Source organism: Akebia trifoliata, chromosome 11 (genome assembly GCF_017979445.1).
Source record: "Akebia trifoliata isolate Shusen 1 chromosome 11, ASM1797944v1, whole genome shotgun sequence".
Taxonomy (NCBI): Eukaryota; Viridiplantae; Streptophyta; class Magnoliopsida; order Ranunculales; family Lardizabalaceae; genus Akebia; species Akebia trifoliata.
This window is the reverse complement of record NC_141385.1, coordinates 47730160-47751627: the sequence shown is the minus strand read 5'-3', so window position 1 is coordinate 47751627 and position 21468 is coordinate 47730160. Positions and strand designations below refer to the sequence as shown.

At 35.2% G+C, this 21468-nt stretch overlaps 2 protein-coding genes across 2 annotated transcripts; both read right to left on the bottom strand.

Moving 5' to 3' along the window:
- Positions 1 to 2806: 2806 nt before the first annotated feature.
- Positions 2807 to 10751, bottom strand: LOC147392237 (cold-responsive protein kinase 1-like). The gene is made up of 7 exons (XM_086459492.1): positions 10592 to 10751; positions 9935 to 10065; positions 8136 to 8248; positions 6867 to 7077; positions 6538 to 6775; positions 5525 to 5675; positions 2807 to 3304 (listed from the first exon to the last, which is right to left on the bottom strand). The coding sequence occupies exons 2-7, from the start codon at positions 10008 to 10010 to the stop codon at positions 2966 to 2968; spliced, it is 1128 nt and encodes a 375-aa protein (XP_086315618.1). The 5' UTR covers positions 10011 to 10065; positions 10592 to 10751; the 3' UTR covers positions 2807 to 2965.
- Positions 10752 to 14270: 3519 nt separating this feature from the next.
- On the bottom strand, positions 14271 to 18824 carry FLS2 (Leucine-rich receptor-like protein kinase family protein). The gene is made up of 2 exons (XM_086459849.1): positions 15229 to 18824; positions 14271 to 14912 (listed from the first exon to the last, which is right to left on the bottom strand). Exons 1-2 carry the CDS (start codon positions 18374 to 18376, stop codon positions 14569 to 14571), a joined length of 3492 nt encoding a protein of 1163 aa, XP_086315975.1. The 5' UTR covers positions 18377 to 18824; the 3' UTR covers positions 14271 to 14568.
- Positions 18825 to 21468: the final 2644 nt, after the last annotated feature.

Sequence of the window (21468 nt, the reverse complement as noted above, 5' to 3'; positions counted from 1 at the left end):
AGATTGATGCAAAAAAATTAACATAATGTTTAAAGTGGAAAGTTTAATCCAAAGATCAATTTCAACCTCTAGCAAGTATCAGTCTCAGATGAACTAACTAATTCAACAATGTTTCTGCAAAGCTCTATGGGGTTTAAAGGAGAAGTCTTTCATGTCACACACAACAAATGAAGGAACCATGATGTCACAAAAACAAGTGCAATTAGACTAAGATCATGAATCAAGAGAAAGAAAACAAGATGCAATTACAAAAAGAAACATGGAGATTTTACATGGTTCCCTCAAGATCAAGGGTGGTGCCAAGATTTTCTTGTAGTAGATGCAAATTATAGTTGCTTGATAAGGTTCAAGAACATGAAGATGAGTGGTTTGAGGAGAAATTCATGGGTTTTTTGTTAGAGGTGGTAGAAAAGAGCATTTAAATCATTTCTCATAAGTTTATAAGAAAAGACCTAAGTCAATGGGTAATGTCATCAGTGGGGGTGGGATTAACTATGGCTAGCAATGATCTGACTTGGATTGAAATCTTAGGTTCGAAATTATTTCGGTCAGACTCAGATGTACCCCAATACGATAAATATATATAAAAAATTTGATCCGAACATATTTCAATAATTTTTGTTATTATTCTTAATTTCATATAAATACGTAAAGATAAAACGTTTTTCTTTTTAATTTCCCTTCATATTTGTAGTAGGAAAGTAAATTTTTTTTTAATTTTATATGATTTATATTTTTAAATTTTTTTGAACATTGATAATTTGAAAATAAGGCATGTGTTCGAATCAAATCAGGTACATCTTTAAAAAAAATTTGATTGGTATTGGAGTAGCACTGGTCCAATATCAAATCGATCAATTGCCAGTCCTAGGAGTAACTATCAAATATTAACTAAATGGAAGGGTTCTAATAAACCCAAAAACTTGAGTTGGGTAGGGAGAACTGTCAAAAGTTTGTGGGGGCAAACTCAAATATATATCAAATTTTAAGGAAGATAATATCATTTCTTAAAAATTTTGCGGGGGCAAGTGCCCCCACTGTAAATCCACACCAAAAGTTTGTGGGGGTGGAGGAGAGGGGGGCAAACTCAAATATATATCAAATTCTAAAGAGGATAGTGTCATTTCTTAAAAATTTTGCAGGCACAAGTGCCCTAACTGTAAATCCATATTCAAGATTGAGGTACGTCCATGGATCATGTTGATTCCACCATGAAGAGAAAACTCGCAGTTAAAGATTATACCATTTCACCAAAAATGAGAAATATATATACCCCAGGAAACATGGTTAGGGTTTTACGTAATATTAGTGAAATTACAAGAATACCCTTGGGTGGGTATATATGCTAGCTCGTCTGACGGGACTTGTGCTTGATTAACCGTACCTCGTTAATGACCAATACTATCAGGCTCCACAAACCACAACACATGATTCAATTTTTCATGTTGTTTTGTGATGGGAAATGAAGTTATGACATGTATTGTTTTATTCTCTCTTCAATCATCCTATGAGCATCTGGTTGCTATGTTTCCATGTCAAAAGGAATCCACTGATAGGATGAAATCATAGGGTACCCACTTGTCCTATGATATTAGGATCGTAGAAATTGAAACCTATAGACAGTGCAAGAGTATCGTAAATTTTCATTTCAAGTTGTATGATCCTGCACAAGTATGACCCTATGTTAGATCTAGGATCTAAAATTGTTCACTAATTGGATATTTCTTTTGATCATCCAAACTTTTTAGTTCCAAGATTGGTATTGATGAGCAGATGATGCCATATTTACTGATATAGAGAGGGAGTTTAATAAATTTGTTATCATTGTTGACATGAAACGATTCTCGACAATAAATTTCACAGATCTACTTCAAGATTTGTGACAAGAGATTTCAAATGATATTTATTTATTTTGATGAGAGTGGGAGATAGAGATCTCAGTACTATCCTTTAATTAACAGTCAAGTACAAAAATAGTATTGATGTGTGTGTAGTTTTCTTCTCTCCAGACTTTGCACTTGATCAACTGAGAAGGTTGTTTTGATGGTGATTTTGTTGTGTGTGATCTTCTGTAAAGTCTTTGTATGAATTTCTTCTCTTTGGACTTCACACTTGATCGACTAAGAATGGTATCTTGACTTTCAGAGAAGGGTTTTAGGTTTGATTTTCTCTTTAATCGAAATCCGAGTCAATCTTCAAAAATTTTACTTCATCTCTAGAGGAGGACTTGAGAGCTTCTTCTTCTTTAAAAGAAGAGCTTTTGTATTCTCAGATAAAGTGATCAAGGTCCCTTTCCAAATGAGAGAGGCTTTGATATTTATAAACTTAGGGTAGGAGAGTATTTTCCATTATGACCCTTTCTTAGATGGATTTTACATAATTGGTTTAAATATGATTTGGTTATTAATCAAATTCATTTCATTGGATTTTAGACTTAACCATGAGCTAACCCATTTTTATTTAGTGTATGAGCCCAATATTTAATGTGGATCACTTAGATTTATAACTTTATCTGTGAAAATCCAAACCCAATCTTTAGAAGTCATATCCCAATCAATAGGCCCAATTTGGACACACGAACCTATTTCCCGCTTTTAGGGGCGACTTTACTTTGATTCATAAAGCGTGTAAGAGCCTACTCAAAATTTTGATGCCTACCAAGGTATAGAACGTAGAAGTAAAATCAACAGTTCACACTTCTACCAATCTCAGATACTACCTGACATTTATGATTCCATGTGTCAAAACGTCTCAGATATGTAGAAACAACTAAGATTCTCCAATTAACAATAAGAAACAATTGAAGTAGGAGAAAGAACCCAAAAGGCAAAAGATCAACTATGAAGCCTCTGGGGCATTTGCAGGTAACTTCGTCTTATCCTATCCATGAAAAATAAAAAATACAACCGATTCTACAAAATTATGTTGGTTTCACTAAAAATGACCGCATTCAAGCTCTAGATCATCATCGAGGAATAACTTCGGTGATATCGTCGGGATAATGAGTGACAGTTTGGCCAGTAGAGTTGGTGGATGATGTTTTTTTATTTGTTGAAGAAGGTGAGGTCCCACTGTACTCCCCCCCAGAATGAAAGAAGCCCGGAGCCGTAAGTTCCTTCTCATTCAACCGAATGTCTCTAGAGAGCATGGAAACAACCTGAGTCATTGAAGGCCTTCGGTTTGCTGCCGCTTGGGTGCAGAAAAGGGCTACTTTTATGTACTTTACTACTTCATCTTCTGGGTATTCTTCTAGCGTCGGATCCACTAGCTCTAGTAGTTTTCCTTCTTCATATAGCTGCCATGCCTGTCGATGCAAACCTTTCGATGTTAAGAGAACTACAAGTTGGGTATCAAAATAATGCCAGAGCAATATGCCACAAGTGTAGAAAGTCAAATCACTATAAGTATGAAATGATGCATTGTTTGTTTTGAAATTTGGACATCTCTGATTCTTTAAGTTGTTCTTCCCTATTTTAGTGTTTTGGTAGGTAAGGCAGGACTTAACATGCAATCTACTGGTTGGGACATAAATTAGAGCACCACCTTTGTTTTTGATACATGGGTATCCAGACTTCGGTGGTGTTTGTTTGCGCTATTTTTCAGCGCTTATTGCTGAAAAAAATTAAATTCAGCACTTTTGTCAAAATAGCGCGTTTGTTTACTCTATATTTTCAGCACTATTTTGATGCTGAAAAAAAGTGCTAAAGCGGTAAGCACTTCACTTTTTTCAACACGAATAAGAATGCCCTTTGTTTTTTTGAGCATGGACAAGTATGCCCTTATTCTTAAAAGGATATTACCTCTTATATCTCATGGATAAGTATATAAACACCCCACAAATTAATAAACCCACACCATGACTAAATTATTTTGTCTTATATGGGTTAAAAGTTTTGGAATGAGTTGATTTTTGGTGAGGATGATCTCTACAATGAGAAGATCATCCTCACCAAAAATCAGCACATCTTGAAACTTCTAACCTTATCAAAACAAGTTCAAGAACCGTAAATCGTCCCTTTTTTTTTAAAGCTATTTTTGACGAGTTAGAAGTTTCAAAATGGACTGATTTTTGGTGAGAATGATCTCTAGACCATATAGACCATCCTTACTAAAAATTTGCTCATTCCAAAAACTTTAACCCATATAAAACAAAAAAAAATTGTTATAGTGTGGGTTGCCCTTATTAATTCATAGGGTGTTTTTATAATTACACATCCTTCATTTCCATCGAAAATTATTCATCCAAAATTAAGTTATTTTAAAGTTGATTTCAAATTTTGTGACTTGTATGACATTATTATTTTTAATTTGAAATTTGTGGGCTTTTATAAATAGAAATTATTATTTATAAATTGAAGATTTGAGTATTATTTATTATTTAAAAATAAATTATATTTTAATTTTATAAGAAATAATATATTTTATTGTGTTTGATAATAAATAAGCATTTGAAACATGCAAACAATGTATAATATAATTGTAAGGGTAACAAAGACAATTTACCAGTTTCAGCAATGTGTAACAAACATGATTCAGCATCTAAACAAAGAACATTTTCAGCACTTAAATTCAACGCTTATAAGTTTCAGCGCTTAATGCTATTCAACACTTATTTTTTTCAGTTTAACAAACAGCACCTTAGTCTAACTATTCCCATAGACATGTGAGTCACCCCACATTTTTTTTTTGGAGAGCTGCTATTGGCAACCCACCTTTTACTTATTACACCCTAATTTCTTCAATTATTTATCAGAATCCAATTAAACATTAAGACACACTCTTCAAACATAACAAAGATTTGCTCAAATTATAATCTCAACATTACAAAACATTATAACACTCGTTCAAACAATTTCAGTAGTTGCTTACAAGCATGATTAGGCTCATATAAAATCCTAAACCCAAAAACTAAAAATTCTAGCAAAAAATATAAAAAAAAAAAGACAGTTTCTACTGGCACCCCCAACTTTTGCATATTCTCAACCATTCACTTATTTCTTTATTTTTAAATTGGAGTGTAATAAGTAAAAGTTGGTGTGCCAATAGCAGCTCTCTTTTTTCATGTGTGTCACCCCACAACCCATGGGACACGTGAGTCACCCCTTCCAACACATTCCAAGTGTACTGGTAACATAGAGCACCACTTAATAGAGCTATGGGGGCAATCAAGAGAGAATTTGCCTCAGTAAATTCTAGCTGAGAACATAACATCTTCACTTTATGTTTGATTCAGATTGTAATTTTAAAAAAAGGAAAAAAAAAAAAAAAAAGCAATCCAGTTGAAGTCCATAACACCCATGTTATTATTAAATACATAGGCAGGAGTAATTGTCCAATTTCTATAGAAACATTAGAATTATTTGTTAAACTCAGTACCAGAACAATCACCAAAAAGGGATGGAAAACCTAGAAATCAGTAATTGAAAGCAAGCCAGGAGCACACAAAAAAATGATGGAAACTGCCATAAATTCCTATGCTACACAAAAGAGTTAGACAGAATTAAGAAAGGGAGAACCCACTCACCCATTCAAGTAGAAGCTTCTGATTCCCTCCCCAGTTTGACTCTGCATTGCCTCTGCTACTAATTATTTCAAGTATGAGGATCCCAAAGCTGTATACATCAGCCTTTTTGGTTAACTGACCGTGCATTGCATATTCTGGTGCCAAATAACCACTGCATGAAACAATACCAAACTGTGTTGGAATATATCCCACTTCTATTTTTTTTCTTTTCTGTTTTTTGATAGATGAAAATAACTCATATAAATAAAGCAGACCATGTATTATCAGCCTATGTTTGCTAATCATGATTCAACAACAGTTGAAATCTCCGCAAGACTGAATTTTTGCAACCCTCCTAATATATATGATACGGGACTATACAATAACTATGGTATAATAGAAGAACCCTCGTGATTTCTAATGTTTGCCAGGCTCCCTTGGATGTCGCTTATATTTTCTAAGACCTGTTGCAAGGGGAGAAACCTGATCGAGGTTTTGAAATGTAGCTGTGTCATCTTATTTGCAGTATCTTAATTTGATCTTTAGTTAACAGAGTGGAAGATATGAATTATTAAGTAGTCTCAAGAATGGAGGTGACCATTCCTTGTTTCCTCCTGAGTTTCTTTGTGTTCTTTCCCATACCCATCGTGTAGGGTTCCAGTGTAACCACTAGCTCACACAATGGAGGGGGAAAATATCATTCTTGCTTCAATCTTCCAATAATTATGAAGATATATTATGATAATGCCATTGTTTACTGTTACATGCCTCCAAGGGTCCTCAAAGACTGCAAATATTTTGGATTTCTTTGCTCAGAACTATTGCAAGTTTGATAAATTTCGCAAAGTTGTCTTTTGCAATGAAATTAAGGATGGCATAATTTAGCATGCAATTTTGAGGGAATTTAAAGGAAACCAAAATTTTCAACAAGAATTTTAATGATAGGTAACTTTCACGTATAATATTAAATAAAAACATGGAAGGAGCAATATCATAAAATGTCACAGTTTCTATAACTATGAAAAATAACTTACGTTGTCCCCGCTACTCGTGTACTAATGTGAGTAATATTATCAGGGAAAAGTTTAGCCAACCCAAAGTCTCCGATTTTCGGGACAAAATCCTTGTCAAGAAGTATATTACTAGCCTTGATGTCTCTGTGCACAATATGTGGCTCAAGTTCTTCATGAAGGTATGCAAGTCCCCTGGAAGTACCCACACAAATAGCAGATCTGATACCCCAATCTAGCTTAATGTTTTTATCCTTTGGACCTGCAAGCACAGAAAAAAAAAAAGAATCCTTCAGCATAAAGATCTTAAGAAGTTGTTCACCTTTGACACTACAATGTTTGCAGAAATCTACCTAATAATGCACGATCAAGACTGCTATTTTCCACATATTCGTACACTAAAATCCGGTTACTTTCTTGAACACAGCAACCTATTAACTCAACAAGGTTCGGATGCCTGACATTTGAAATCATATCAATCTCAGTCAAAAATTCACGCACCCCTTGCTTTGATTCTGCAGATAGTGCCTTTACAGCAACTTGCGTACCCTTTTTAAGGATTCCCTAGAAAAAAATACAATAAAATTAGTAAAAATATATACTGTGAACATGAGAATGGACAAAAACAATATTTAAAATGTCCATTAGGGCATGAAAATTAACTGAAGCAATCAGATCATGGAAGCAATGCACTAAATTCATCTTTTTTTGTAGTTATCTGTTAGCTGTACTTCCCATAGGCATGCTAATTTCTATCACTTTAGAACAAGCAAACGATACACTAGAAAAGGCATTCACCACAAGAATGGAAAATCAGGAAAAGGAGTGGGATCAATTTTTTCTCACAAGAATGCAATGTCCAATTGAGTAGAACAGAGGATGATTCAAGTGTGTACAACAAGTTGCCTGCAAGTGTAAATTTTACCATGAACCACAAAAATTAACGTTTTCATGACTGATTTTCTTCAAAAGAATGTTCACAACTCATCTGGAATCATGCCCTTGACAGATGAGTATCATTGTCTGGTGGTTTTAACTTTATTTATTAATTTTTTTTTTAATGAATGAAAATATCTTTATTAAAAGAAGAGGGGGGGAGGTTGAGGTGACCAAACCAGAGTGAAAAGTACAAGAAAAGGGAAACAAAAGAAACAGCAACAAATATCAAGAGCTACCCAAACGAATGGGATATGAACCAGTGTCTATGATGTGAAAAGCATAAGATCTCTCCTTCCAAAGTGTATGACATTGACATACGAAAGAAGTTGGACTATGTAAGAGGCTAAACGACTATTGTCAAAGCATGTTTGAACAAATGGCAACTCCTCAGAAAGACTAATGCTCATTACTTTCATGAACCAAAAGTACAAGAAAAGGAAAACAAAAGAAACAGTAACAAAAATCAAGAGCTATCCATACGAATGGGATATGAACCAGTGTCTATGATGCTAAAATCATAAGATCTCTCCTTCCAAAGTGTCTATGACATTGACATACGAAAGAAGTTGGACTATGTAAGAGACTTAACAACTATTGTCAAAGCATGTTTGAACAAATGGAAACTCCTCAGAAAGACTAATGCTCATTACTTTCATGGACCAAAACAGGTAAAAACCATTTACCTTGTACACTGATCCAAAACCTCCTCGGCCAATCTTATTGCTAGGATGAAAATTGTTTGTAGCAGATATCAGTTCCTTGTAAGTGAAAAGTCGGATATTAACCGGCAAAGACCCTGACAGAAAGGAAAAAATTTAAGGAAAAAAAAAATGGATCAAGAAGAAGACAAAAGAATAGAATAACCTTGGCAGCATAACCTAAATTGGGCTCTCATGGATTTATAGAATGAGAAATAAAACAAATTTTTTATACAAATGAAAGCCGACTATTTTTTAATAGAAGACTCCAAAATTTCAATACAAGGTATAGCATCATCTACAACACATGAGGTACCATATAGGAACTTCCAAGTTTTCTTAGGCGACAGCACATTGAATGTTAAATTCGTTTTAAAATAATAAGAATCGGGTAAACCCAGATGAGATTCTCATTTTATGTCCCACACATCCATGACTGCAACAGCATGAGATACGTTAAAATATGAGCTTGAAAGAGTGCAACATGGATAGCAAGAGAGACATGGAGCTGGGTAGCTAACCAAATCCCGCAAGACATGACTCAGATTCAATATCCATAGGATGAATTCATTTAGTCTTTAGCTTCTTTTTTTCTCTATCTGCTTCTCTTTATGATAAATTCATTTGAAACAAAACAATAAGATGAACTAGACCAAACCATTCATATTTTGACAATGATTATCGATGAGATAGAAAGCATATTAGGTAAAACAATATAATCATAAAAACCATTTTTCCAAGCTTCTTTATTTGGAATTTGAAAAATATGGAAGGGGGAAGGGGAGAAATGGATATGAAAACTCTTCCCAATGAATGATTAAAGGGGCATAAGCATGTCCAATTAAGGGAATATGGAACCCTCTTTTGCACTCTGACTCACCCCTTGTTGCACAATCTTTGGGGCGTCCAATCTCTTGGAGGGAATCGGCACATCAGAAGGTATAGTTTTGCTGAAGCTACTTTCTTAGGAATGAACTCGAGAACTTTCAAGTATCAATAAGAGGGTCCTTTTCTTCCATAATTCATCCGAGCAAAATAAACATTTGGTTGGTTTGAGTTTTAACCAAAGATTCGTGATGATAAGAATTCGGATTTTCGTGAACGTGTTTTACGTGCCCATGACACGAATTCAAACGTTGAAGGCAAAGATCCCAATCTATTGATTCCATGGGTTATACCTTATGATGAAATTTCTAGTTTAGCAATAAGGCTTGTTAGGTTTGGACAAATTTCAGGTAAGGTTCCCTCAGAAAATTTGAGTTCAACATTTGGTTATTAGAATATGGTGTGCTTTGATGGGGAGACAGAATTCAGATTATATGGTCAAGACACCAGAATGTGACTTCTCTATCGTTAACTTCTCACGTAACCCCTCTACCTCAACAACGGCAGAGATTGTTAGGCAAGAGGTTTGGGGGCAAGAAAAGCTTCAAGGCAAAAGAATTATCTTCGTAATCTATCTCAAAATTATTTAATTGAAACGGTAATGTGTGGCAAAGGGGGGTGAGGGCAGGGGTATCAAAATAATAGCCTTAACAAAGATACTGTCATTGAAAATCACAAATTTTGCATAATTTGTAGAACAAGAAACAATTATGATATATAACTTAACTTATGATTTCATTCACATAAATTGACACCAAAATGAAACAAAAATAGAATAATGTCCTAAATCCTAACAATATCATCCACTAGATTCAGATATACACATATATAATGCAACTTTCATTTTAAAAAATTTATGCATAACCGACGAAAATTGAATACATGAAAAATGTCCTCACCAGTTAATTCTTGAGGGTTATAAGTAGCGTCCTTTTTTCTTTCTACTCTTGAGGTACCAAAGCAGCACCAATTCATATCTGTGTGTAGTGTCCGGCAGCAATCTTTTAGAGTTTAATTGTCCCTTTTCGAACTACAAGATGAACCCAAAGAACAAAAAGAACTCAAATGACCATTACTAGTTTGAATGGAGAAATTTAAAAATAAATAAAATTGAAGAGTATTTCTAGCTTAAAGGACATGAATTATCCAAGAAATTCGAATAGTTCATCATAATTACTAAACCATAAAGAATAAAAAGAAGTCAAAAGACCATTGATCAGCTCAAAAGAAAGCTGGAAAAGTTCCAACTCTGATAACATCTAATTTGAGTAATTCACACCAAACTCATACAATTAAGCAAAAAAAAATCATTTTTTTTCATTGGTACTGCCAACCCAACCTCTAAGATGAAGCAAAAATACTACATTTTTCAGAGTCCAATCCAATTTTCCAAATAATTTTCTTCTTAAGCATTTAAAAACAGGAAGAAAAGGGAATTATAAATGGATGAACATCAAAGAATAAAAAAAAACTACCAAAAATGATCAAAATCAGTTGCAATTAAAGGAAAAAATAAAAAAATAAAAAAATAAATAAACTTTTACTTGAAGAATTACCTCGAGATTAAAGCGATTCTTTTTCGAAATTCAGCTTTTCTCCTATTTTTCAGACCCAAGAAATAAAAAAAAAAAAATTGGTCACCTTTTGAGGGTCTACGAACCCTTATAAATTTCTATTTTCTTATTTTCATATTTTCGTACTATTTATTCTTTCGTATACTTGTTCTTATGGCTGGCTTCAAAGTAGAAGAAACAGTCACGTGGCACCGTCACAGCTGCTTCGCTCAATCGTTGCGTTCCCACACTGTCCGCCTCCGTTACGGAAACGACCGTTAATTTTTCTTTCTTTTTTTTTCAAAAAAAAATATTTCTTTAATATAAAAATTTCGATTCAGTACATCGCGCAGTACTGTATCAAATAGTTCTTATGTTCTTATGAAGAGAGAGAGAGAGAGAGAGAGAGAGCATTGTAAGTAGTTACATCAGAACCATCAAAATCTTGATGGTACGATTCCATGATTTAGTAACTGATTCAAAAAGAAGTTGACCTACTTCATAAAGTTAGGTGTGGCTACACTCGACCACTAATCTAACTATTTGCTCTAGGTGCCTTAAAGCAAAATTCTAGTGTACAACTTCGTTGGACACACAATATCCAAATAAGCAATGATATAGTCGTGATCCTTGTGATGAAAAATCCTTAAATTTAGTGCTCTGTCAATGGATCAGATTCAATCCCAAAACCCAATCCATTCCAATAACTTCGGACCAAGATTAAGGATTTGGGTTCTAATAAGGATCTCTACAATAATAAGGATCCAAAAAGAATAATCTATAGTCATTTTTGGATCAACAATGTCTTCATCCGGTAAGATCCTGGTCAGATAGTTATCTTACCGTATTTGGATCTTAATATTGAGAATCAATAAGAAAACCCAATCCAATGAGGATTTGATCATCAGTTCGAGTCTAATCAAATGTGTCCCAAATCAACTCTAAACCCATTCACATCCGATCATTAACATCGCTACTCATATCCAATGGCTAAAAATCATTAGTAATGCTTCATATTTCTTTTAAGAGTTGTGATTTTCTTTCAGTACTCTCTCATACTCTCCTGATGTGACATGTGGTGTAGCACATACCACATCAAAAGAGTATGTCTAGTGGTTGTGGGTGTCATGAAGTCTAAATAAACTGCATTTGTGCGAGAAAGTACCTTGAAATTTCTAACATTGTTATATTTCACCAAACCCAATAGAAAAGTCCAACACTTGAAAATTACTAAATGTTACCCATGTTACATTAAACTTGACATCAACAAATCAAAAAGCACCTTAAATACTGTTGAATAATACGTGGCAAGATATGAGTGGTTGATATCGATGCTTTCCTTGTGTCTGATGGGAACAAGTCTTCTTACCCAAAAAAAAATCTACTAAATTGACTGGAATCTTATACCAATCAGTGGAGAAATATAATGAGCTTGAAAATATTATAATCATGATATGGACATGTAATTATAATTATTTTCTAAAATGAATCCGTGGTCGACTACTGGTCCAATTTTTTTCTTTCTTTTTTTTTTCCTTTTTTGGACCTTGTTCTCTCCTAGTTTTAAATGTATAATGGTGAGAACATGCGATCGATAAACATTTAAGAAAGACAGGATTAACTGAAGTTGTTCAAACACCATGCGACACGTGGTAGGTGAGAAAATCACCCATTTGACTAAGTATACGTTATATTTTGAATGAAATTGTTAGTGGAGCTGAAATAATGTGGGGGTGGATATGGTTTTAAAATTTATTATATATTCATTAAATTTTGTAATTATTGACCTTTAACTCTCAATTATTATTTTTTAACATTTTTCTAGAATTATTATTATTCATTTTTTCAACATTTTTTTTTTTTATTTGTTAGAATATTTTACTCGGTCGAATTCGTTGTCCCAACGATTAATTGTTTCATCTCTGAATGGACAATATCATTGTGTCTTGGAAGGTGTACACCATACAAACTTGATGGCATCAAAGGCTATCGCTAAGTGGGGGCAATGTGATAAGAACCAGGTTGAGGTGCAAACAATGTCGCTCTCTTTAAGAATGACACAAACAAATGTACAGCATGCGACGGGGAATCTATTGGGTGCCTTGAGCCAATTAGTCCAACCCAAAAATGACTTTTGAAAAACTAAAAGTCTCTTGTTCCCAATCGATGTGGACTAAATCCATAGAAAACCAACCTTGTGACAAGAAAAAAAAAAAAAATTAGAGAGATTATACTGGCACACTATGCTTTACTTACAACACACCAACACTTTTGAAATTCAACAGATTGGTGTGCTATAAGTAAAAGTTGGTGTGCCAATAAAAGTTCTCAAGCTTTCACATGTTAAAGATGAGAATGTCAATGGGCTGGATTTTTACATTGGCCCCACCCATCATGGATTGGGTTTGGAAACTGTTGTAAAACCGTTTAGTTTTCAGTTCGGGCCAGAGTGAGCTTAATTGATGCTTAGAATTGGGCTCAGGGGTTAGGCCTGCTTTGCGTATATATAATTTGTGAGCCAAGCTGTAAATAGGCTTAAATACTTGGGTTGGGCCCTGATTGGATATTGGTTAAATTAATATATGGCCCATTCCGGCCCGGCCCGGCCGACACATTTTCAGTCCTAGGGGCTGAGTGCGTGGTATGTGAAGGGGAAATTTGACAAGAATGGTGATAATTTAACGTTCTTTTTGGTACACTCTTTGTACGTTCCCTTCACAGAACTATTGATCCATTGCTTCGGGATACACAGGGATAGACATGTATGGTTTTGTACGGTTCTGTGAAGGGAGCATACAAATAAAAGAGCGTTAAATTATCACGACTCATTTGACAAAGGATTCATATTTTGAAAATACAAAGCTTGAAGTGCATGAAATCTTCTACATTTGAGTACATGTATGGGGATTGAAGGTAGTTTTACTCTTGAGAGTATCTCAAATTGATAGAAAAATCTGATGAAATTAAAGATCATTCAATATAAATTATCTACCTCCAACTATTAGAATCTACGTGTTTCTATTTTCGTCATGATGTTCTGTGTGTTTTGTGATCACACTCCGACAATTAAGTCAGTTGCAATTTTAACAGAATAATGAGATCATCGATAGAGAAATTACGTAACTTAGTTGCCCTTGAAGATCTCCTTTTTATAGTGATTGCTATTCCTTGGTTATATCCTTCGTTGTCCAGTCAAAATCCCCTTCTCTCATCAAGTGTCGTTCATCCTACATCACTCCCTTGAGATATGATTTTATCAGAGTTATAAAGTACATACTTTGCCAAGTTGTTTTGCTAGGAATGACATCTCTTCTTTGTCAGGTTTCCTTAGTATGCATTACTCCTCATATTAGTGGATGCATCTTGCTTGGTGTGCATGCAACCGCTATTTTGTGACTAATCGGCCCTTTCGCATGGATTGCCCAAGCCATTATCATTGGGAAGAACAATTTCACTTCTTTCAATGGGGTGGGAAAATAAATTATTTTTGAACCAAGAACAATTCTTGTCCTCAAAACATTATTTTGTGTTACCTAGTTATACAAAGTCCATATCCTTGCTTTTCTATCAATCTGTAATTCCAAGCTTCATTCACAGAGTCTCTAGATGAAGAGAACGTAGTAGAAAAAGCACTCCAACTTGATGAATTTACATGGTTAGACTAGAAACTGAAATCAAGATAGAAGCTAATTTAACATAATAATATAAAGGAAATAAGTTTATTATAATCAACTAGTCAAATTATAACAAAAACATGAAGAAAATTTGATATTTTGACTGACATAAGCTACAAGATGAGAATATTTTCCTCCATCTAACAAGTTGAAACTCTAGTATTGATGAGATTATCTGTCCTGGATAATGGTAAGTCATCTCCTTTCGAGACAAAGATCTCAATGTTGGGTTCAACTTCGATCTGATTTGAATCCCATATTTTGCATAATCTACATTGAGGATGAGATCATGGGTTCGATGTAATCTTACACGAACTTGCTTATCTTCAAAAGGGAAGACAACACCTCATTCATGTCAGGCCGATCCTCCGGGGTAGGACAAGTGCAAGAGATGGCGAGTTCAAGGAGCTCCACCATTTTCCCTTCCTCTTGTTGGGTAGAGACACTCAAAGCTAGATCAGGATCTATCACTTGAAGAAGCATTTTGAACCCATTCAAAAGGGCAGTCTCCACGAATTGACGCAGAGTGATGGGAAACCCATCCTCTTCTATGGTCCCCGTTGGTCTTCTCTTGGTTAGGAACTCCATGACTGTTATACCAAAGCTGAAGACATCTGCTTTCGTGGTAACTTTCCTCATATACGCAAATTCTACGAATGAAAATATGCTTCGTTATAGTGAGAAGAAGCATTAAAGAAATTGTATAACTGTTGAACATTGAGATGATCATAAAGAATATGGCAAATGGTAGAGAAAAAAAGCACAGATAGATGGTTAAACGATCCAATCCAATCTTCTGAAGGACCCATTGATCCAATCCAATCCACCATTCTTTAGAATGTTTCCTAGGTAGGAACCATTGATTGAATGGTCTCGTAGCCCTCACACGTTGTTCTTACAGTCCTTAGCACATATATCTATCTAAATACAAACAAACAATTGGAAGAAAGGTTTGAAAAGAAATACCTGGTGCCAAGTATCCTATTGTGCCTTGGAATAAAGAGGACGCCGAGGAAATACTACCTCCATCTTGGAGATGAACACCCAAAATCCGAGCTGTTCCAAAATCGCTTACATGGGCCTCCCAATCTTCATCAAAAAGAATGTTTGAAGGCTTTAGATCACAGTGAACAATGGGTACACCATAACCTGAGTGCAAGTAAACCAACCCATTCGCAACAGAAACACATACTTTAAGCCTCTCAGACAAAGTCCACCGTGAGATATCCGTTTGAGGATCATGTATGACGTTTTCCAAACTCCCATTCTTCATATACTTCAGAACCAAAGCCTTTAATTTTCCACTCTCCCAAGCATAACCGATTATCTTAACCAGATTTCTATGCCTCAAATGACTTAACGTCTTCAATTCTACGTCAAAGCACTTATCAGACTCGGCTGAAAACTGTTCCAAATTCAATTTCTTTACAGCTATGACCACCTCATTTTCCAGTCTACCCTTGTAAACGGTACTCAACCCACTTCTACCAATCACATTATCTTCATTAAAGAAACCCGTTGCAATTGCTAAATCCTTTTGATCAAATCTCTTGAGTACTGGGGCTAAAGGATATCGTGGTTCCGGATTCTCAACTTGCTTTGTCTTTGGCTTTTTTCTGTATCTTTGAAGGGTTAAAATCGCGCCGACTAGAAGTAAGAACATGATAACCGATCCAAGAATGAGAACAAATACAGCCTTTTTGGAAAACCGGTGTGAGGAGGAGGTTAAGTGGTTTTGGCATGATCTGAGGAGTTTAGTTCCACAGAGTGCAGGATTACCTCCCAAACTCGATAAACTCAGGTTTCCAAATATTCCATTTGTGGGAATGGGACCTTCGAGTTGATTGAAAGAAAGGTTGAGATGTTTCAGGGTGGAAAGATTTGTGAAGCTCATGGGAATCCTTCCACTGAACTTGTTTCTAGAAAGATCCAGTGAGTTCAGATGTTTCAGCTCAGAGATGTTTATTGGGAGTTCTCCATCGAACATATTGCCCGAAAGATTCAAACTTGTTAGCAAATCTAGCTTAGAGAAAATATCACTAGGAATTTGACCGAAAAGTTTATTTCCGGAAAGATCAAGCGATAACAAATTCTCACAGCCTCGAAGTGTTATAGGAATGCTTCCGGACAGATTGTTGTTTGAGATGTCGATAGCTTGAACCATTTCCAATCCACCAAGCTCATCTGGAATACTTCCAACCAAGAAATTGTGTGACAAGTTTAGATACATTTGTATATTTTTCATGCCAGCTATCACAGACCCAGGAATAGATCCCACGAGATGATTGTGAGACAGATCCAATGTCATAAGTCGATTAAGATAAGCCATGCTTCTTGGAATGGGCCCTTCAAGATTATTTCCATGGAGATCCAAGTATGAAAGCCACTCAAGTTTTGAGAGGACATCGGGAATGGGACCAGTGAATTTGTTAAGCTCCAACCGAAGATCGGTAAGCTTTTTCAGTTTGAAAAAATTCTCAGGAATCACTCCTTCGAGAGCATTCTCACCCACCGAAAGACCTTGAAGGAGAGAAAATTTCGATATCTCATAAGGCATCTGACCCGTAAAAAAATTTCGATTTAGTTTCAAACTGATCAATTGGCTAAGATTGCCAATCTCACGAGGAATTGGTCCCGAGAAAGCATTTGAGCTGAGCTGCAATTTTGAGAGGCTAAAGAGTTTGCCAATGCTCCGTGTGAGAGGTCCGCTGAAATTGTTTTGTGCTAAATTCAAAGTATGTAAATTGGTGCAATTGAAGAGATCTTCTGGGATTTCCCCAGACAATTGGTTTGCCCCAACGGATAAGAAGGTCAAGTTCGGCAAATGCTCTAGACCCTCGGGGATTTTCCCCGTTAATCTATTATAAGCCACACCTATATTAAGAAGATGAGTACAATTGATAATGCTGGATGGAATCACACCCTCGAGGAGGTTGTTATTCAGGGTAATGTTCTTCAAATTATAGAGTGATCCAAAGTTTGATGGGATTTCGCCTCCTATGGAATTGAAGCTCAGAGACAAATATGACAAGTTTGTCAGGTTCATCAAAGACAAAGGGATATTCCCGGTAAAGTTATTCAAGTGCAAGGTCAGCACTTGTAAAGACATCAGAGACCCGAGTTCGGAAGGAATCGTTCCAATTAGTTTATTCTCCGAAAGACCCAAATGGGTCAATGATTTTGATTTGGACAACGAGGGAGGGATTGTCGAAGATAACATATTTTTGTATAACCTTAGCATTTCTAAGTTGACCAAATCTCCAAGCTGAGAAGGAATATTTCCTGTTAATTGATTGGAATACAGGTTCAAATACACGAGATTTTTACATCGTCCTAGTTCGGGTGGGATTTTTCCAACAATTTGGTTTTCAAACAACTGAAGATACTGTAATTTGGATAAGTTCCCAATCTCCGAAGGTATAACTCCCGACAACTGGTTTTGACTCAGATCGAAAGATTGCAAAACACCCAACTTACCAATGGAAACAGGTATTGAACCTACCAAGTTATTTGAAAAAGCTACAAAAATTTGTAGATTAACAAGGTCACCAATGCAAGAAGGGATTGTACCGGTAAGGTTGTTCAAGATTAAGCCGAGCGCAGACAAGGCTGAACAATTACAGATGCTCATGGGGATGCTTCCTTCTAAAAGATTTTCCCCAAGATCCAAACTCTGCAGATTTCTAAGGTTTCCAAATTCTGTCGGGATCAAACCAGTTAAAGAATTTTCGTATAATACTAAATCAGTAAGCTTTGAGCAAAGCCCAAGCTGAACAGGAATGAAACCTGTAAACACATTCGATGTTAAATCGAGAATTTGTAAACTTGAGATGTTTCCAAGAAATGGGGAGATCTCACCTTTGAGATGCATCTCAGGCAAAGAAATTGAAATGACACGATTAGATAAAGGATCACAAGCAATGCCAGTCCAGTTGCAATGATGGTTCCCATCAATCCAATCTACCAACACTTCAACCGATTCGTGGCTGATTGAATTCTTAAAAGCCTTCAAGGCTTCAATTTCAACTTGAGAGCTCATTATCTCCACAGATACAACTATGGGTACAAGAGAGCACAATAAGACTAACTTCAAAACAAAATCTCGAAACGACATTTTTTCTGTCAAATTAATCAATAATGATCAAAGGGTCTATCACAACTATGCTTTTATAGTTAAAAAGATTCAACTAATGAGACCACTAGCATTATCAAACAAGAAAAAAACACGGTTTGACTTTGAAATTCAAGCTAAAATTTAAAAAAAAAGGTCACTTTTTCGACTTCGACTAGTTGTAAAACAGGGAAATTGAATCTTGTCGATTTCAAAAACTCTATGAGTAGAGATCCCAAGACCTTAAGCTGCAAGATCAAATGCATTGAACTACGTAAGTCCATGTTTATCTCAATTCCTCACTAAAAATAAACCCTAGTCTCAAAAATTAGTGTAAAATGATGGTTCGCCAGCATAACCTTATCCAGAACAAACCCATAAGTCCAAGTGAAAATGCATTAAAAACAAAAAACCAAAAAACAATTTGGGGAATCTATCTTTATTAGAATATTAAATTATTTAACCTCAACAAGTTGATAGAAAGAGATGGATCTGCCATGGATTCGCTGTAATTTGTCTCTGGTGTTTAGTTGCAGAAAAGAACCAAAAACGCCAACGGTTTTGTTCCTGTTTAGTGTTTCTCAAGCGCGGGAAGCGGTCTCGACTTTCGAGTAAACGTCAACGTTTAAAAACGCCTTTGTAACGGTAACGTTATAAATATTTTTAGGTAATTTAGAAATATCACTCCAAGTTTTGGGGAATATTAGAGGCACCCTTGTATTTTCAAATTTACAAATCCCCCTTGACTGTAGTTTTACTCTTAACTAATTAATAAACGGCCGAAATACCCTAGTTTTCAAACTCTTGTTAAAAATATCCTTGATATAAAATTTTAGAGTAAAAAACTTTGATTTATTTGATAATCCTTCATTTTTTTTTTCTTGAAAAATTATTATCTTCAATCTTTTACATGCCCTCATCTTTAACCTCTAATTGATTTTCTTCTCAACACCAAACATCTTCAATGTTAGGTAAAATATTTTTTTTATCGTCTTTTTTTAAACTTGAGATATTATCTTCTTCTTTGACATTCAAATTTCAAGAATAAAATAGAATTTTTGAAAATTAAAAACAAAAAGACCAATGGAATTAACCCTAAAGTTTAATAGTTTGAAGATAAAAAATTGTATACTTTCATCCTTAATTTTAAGGTTATATCTCCTTCAACCTTCAAACCTAATGAATAAGATCAATTTTTTTAGAGTTGAAAGATGGATTCCAATCCTCATTGGCCACTCACAAGGATTTATCCTTATTTATATGTTATATGTGATTTGTGGGATATTGTATGTACCTCAGGGATTTGGACGAGATATGGGGTTCTAAAAGACCAATTGTCTCGTCGTTGCTAGTTGAGTCTAAGGGCCTGGAACCCATCATCACAACAAAACAAAAAAAAAGATGTAATTAGGGTAGAAAAATCAAAGAATTTTTATTTGAAAACAAGGTTGAATAAGTTAAGAATGTATTCGTTAGAGGTTAAGAACTTGAAGATACATAAAATTTAGGAGAAAAATCAAAAGGTTTTGGCTTTAGCTCGAAGAAAAGAGCATTTAGGTCATTTTATGATAATTTCTCAAACAAGGCCTTGGTCAAGGGGGCATTTCTTCAGTTTTAAAACACGGGGGTTATCTCTTACATTGCTTAAAAAGTAGAGGGACATGTATAATAAGAGAGCGGTAGGCCGTGGGCCCACATTTCAGTTACCCAGCCCAATAAATCAAAAGTTTTTCTAGTGTACTGTCAAGTGGACGAGCGTTCCTACTTTAGAGTTAGACACGTCTGTATCAAAAACTGGATACGTTTTCCTCCGAAAAAGGCATGTGGGCCCCTTCCAATATGAAGTACGTACATTTGGGCACCTCTAATCACTCTCAACTCTTAGCCGACTTAGAAAAACTGTAGTCAACGTAAACGCGTTGACTCTTTTTTTATGAAATAAATTAATAAACCCATTAATGGTGGGCCACCAGTCACCGACTAATTCTACGGTCACACGCACCGGCCCCTCAAAAAGTTTTACGTGCAATTGATTGAGTAAAGGGTCAATCGGATCCTAGACGATGGCCCAAAGAAATTCATAACTTTATAAGATTTGGAACACTTGACTTACCCTTTCTGAGAAGCTCATCAAGACTCGACTTGTTAGTAGGCCAACCCCTTGGTGTTTGATCTGGCTCAAATCGACAATTGAACCAAATCAATGGTTTTGGATTTGATTTGATGAAAGTAGAATCGATTAATTCAGTTTAATTTTTTATTTAAAACTTATATAGAATCAAAACAAAGTGATTGTCAAACCTTTATTAATTTATTATAGATTGTAGCATGGAGGAAGGTGGTGGGTGGTTGTTTTCTTCTTAAAAAAGTTCTTCCATGCTTTCCTTTTGGTAAGGATGGAAGAAGGTCAATAATAGAAGACTTAGCTTTATATACGTTTTGACATAGAGGAAAATGCTTCACTAGCCACCTTAAAATCTTTTGGATAAAATTTTGCCGATAACGTTGAACTTAAAAAAAAAAAAAATTTCTTAATCATTATTTTTAAGGTAGATGACCTTTGTAGAAATTCTCTTTGCATCCTAAATAGAAGAAAATATAAATAAATAAATTAAGATTGAAAGAATGATTGTTGTGGAAGTAAAACAAGAGCATGTGTATTTGTAAAAAACCAGTTAGTGTGTTGGAGTGATTGCAAAGGACACTGCTTTTGACACTGAGTTGACATAGAGTGCACAGAATTATATATACTTAAAGAGTCGTGATAATTTGCCAACCCCCTTTAAGATATGCCCCCCTCCCTCACAAATCATAGATCATTTCTCTCGAGATACACAAGAAAAAGATTTATGATTTTATGTATCCCAAGGTAAATAATCTACAATTCTATGATGAGAGCATATCTCAGAAAGGGGCATTAGAAAATCATTATTCATACTTAAACTCGAGGAAAAACATCCATGATTCCGCACACACCTCCACGTCAGCTTAGTCAAGTGCAGTGTCCTCCACAGTCACTCCAGCATTTTCCATTTGTAGAATTCTTTACTACACACAAATGGCTGTAACAAAACTGAGCAAAGATTCGACCTTGA

Bases quoted from the DNA above. Each gene is read 5' to 3' on its own strand.
- LOC147392237 (XM_086459492.1), bottom strand. From the start codon at position 10,010: ATGAATTGGTGCTGCTTTGGTACCTCAAGAGTAGAAAGAAAAAAGGAC. The intron at 7,078-8,135 runs GTAAATGGTTTT...ATTTTTTTCTAG, and splicing joins GTTTTGGATCAGTGTACAAG to GGAATCCTTAAAAAGGGTAC. The intron at 5,676-6,537 runs GTAAGTTATTTT...TGTTTCATGCAG, and splicing joins ACACGAGTAGCGGGGACAAC to TGGTTATTTGGCACCAGAAT.
- FLS2 (XM_086459849.1), bottom strand. From the start codon at position 18,376: ATGTCGTTTCGAGATTTTGTTTTGAAGTTAGTCTTATTGTGCTCTCTT. The intron at 14,913-15,228 runs GTATTTCTTTTC...TTTCATTCGTAG, and splicing joins AATAGGATACTTGGCACCAG to AATTTGCGTATATGAGGAAA.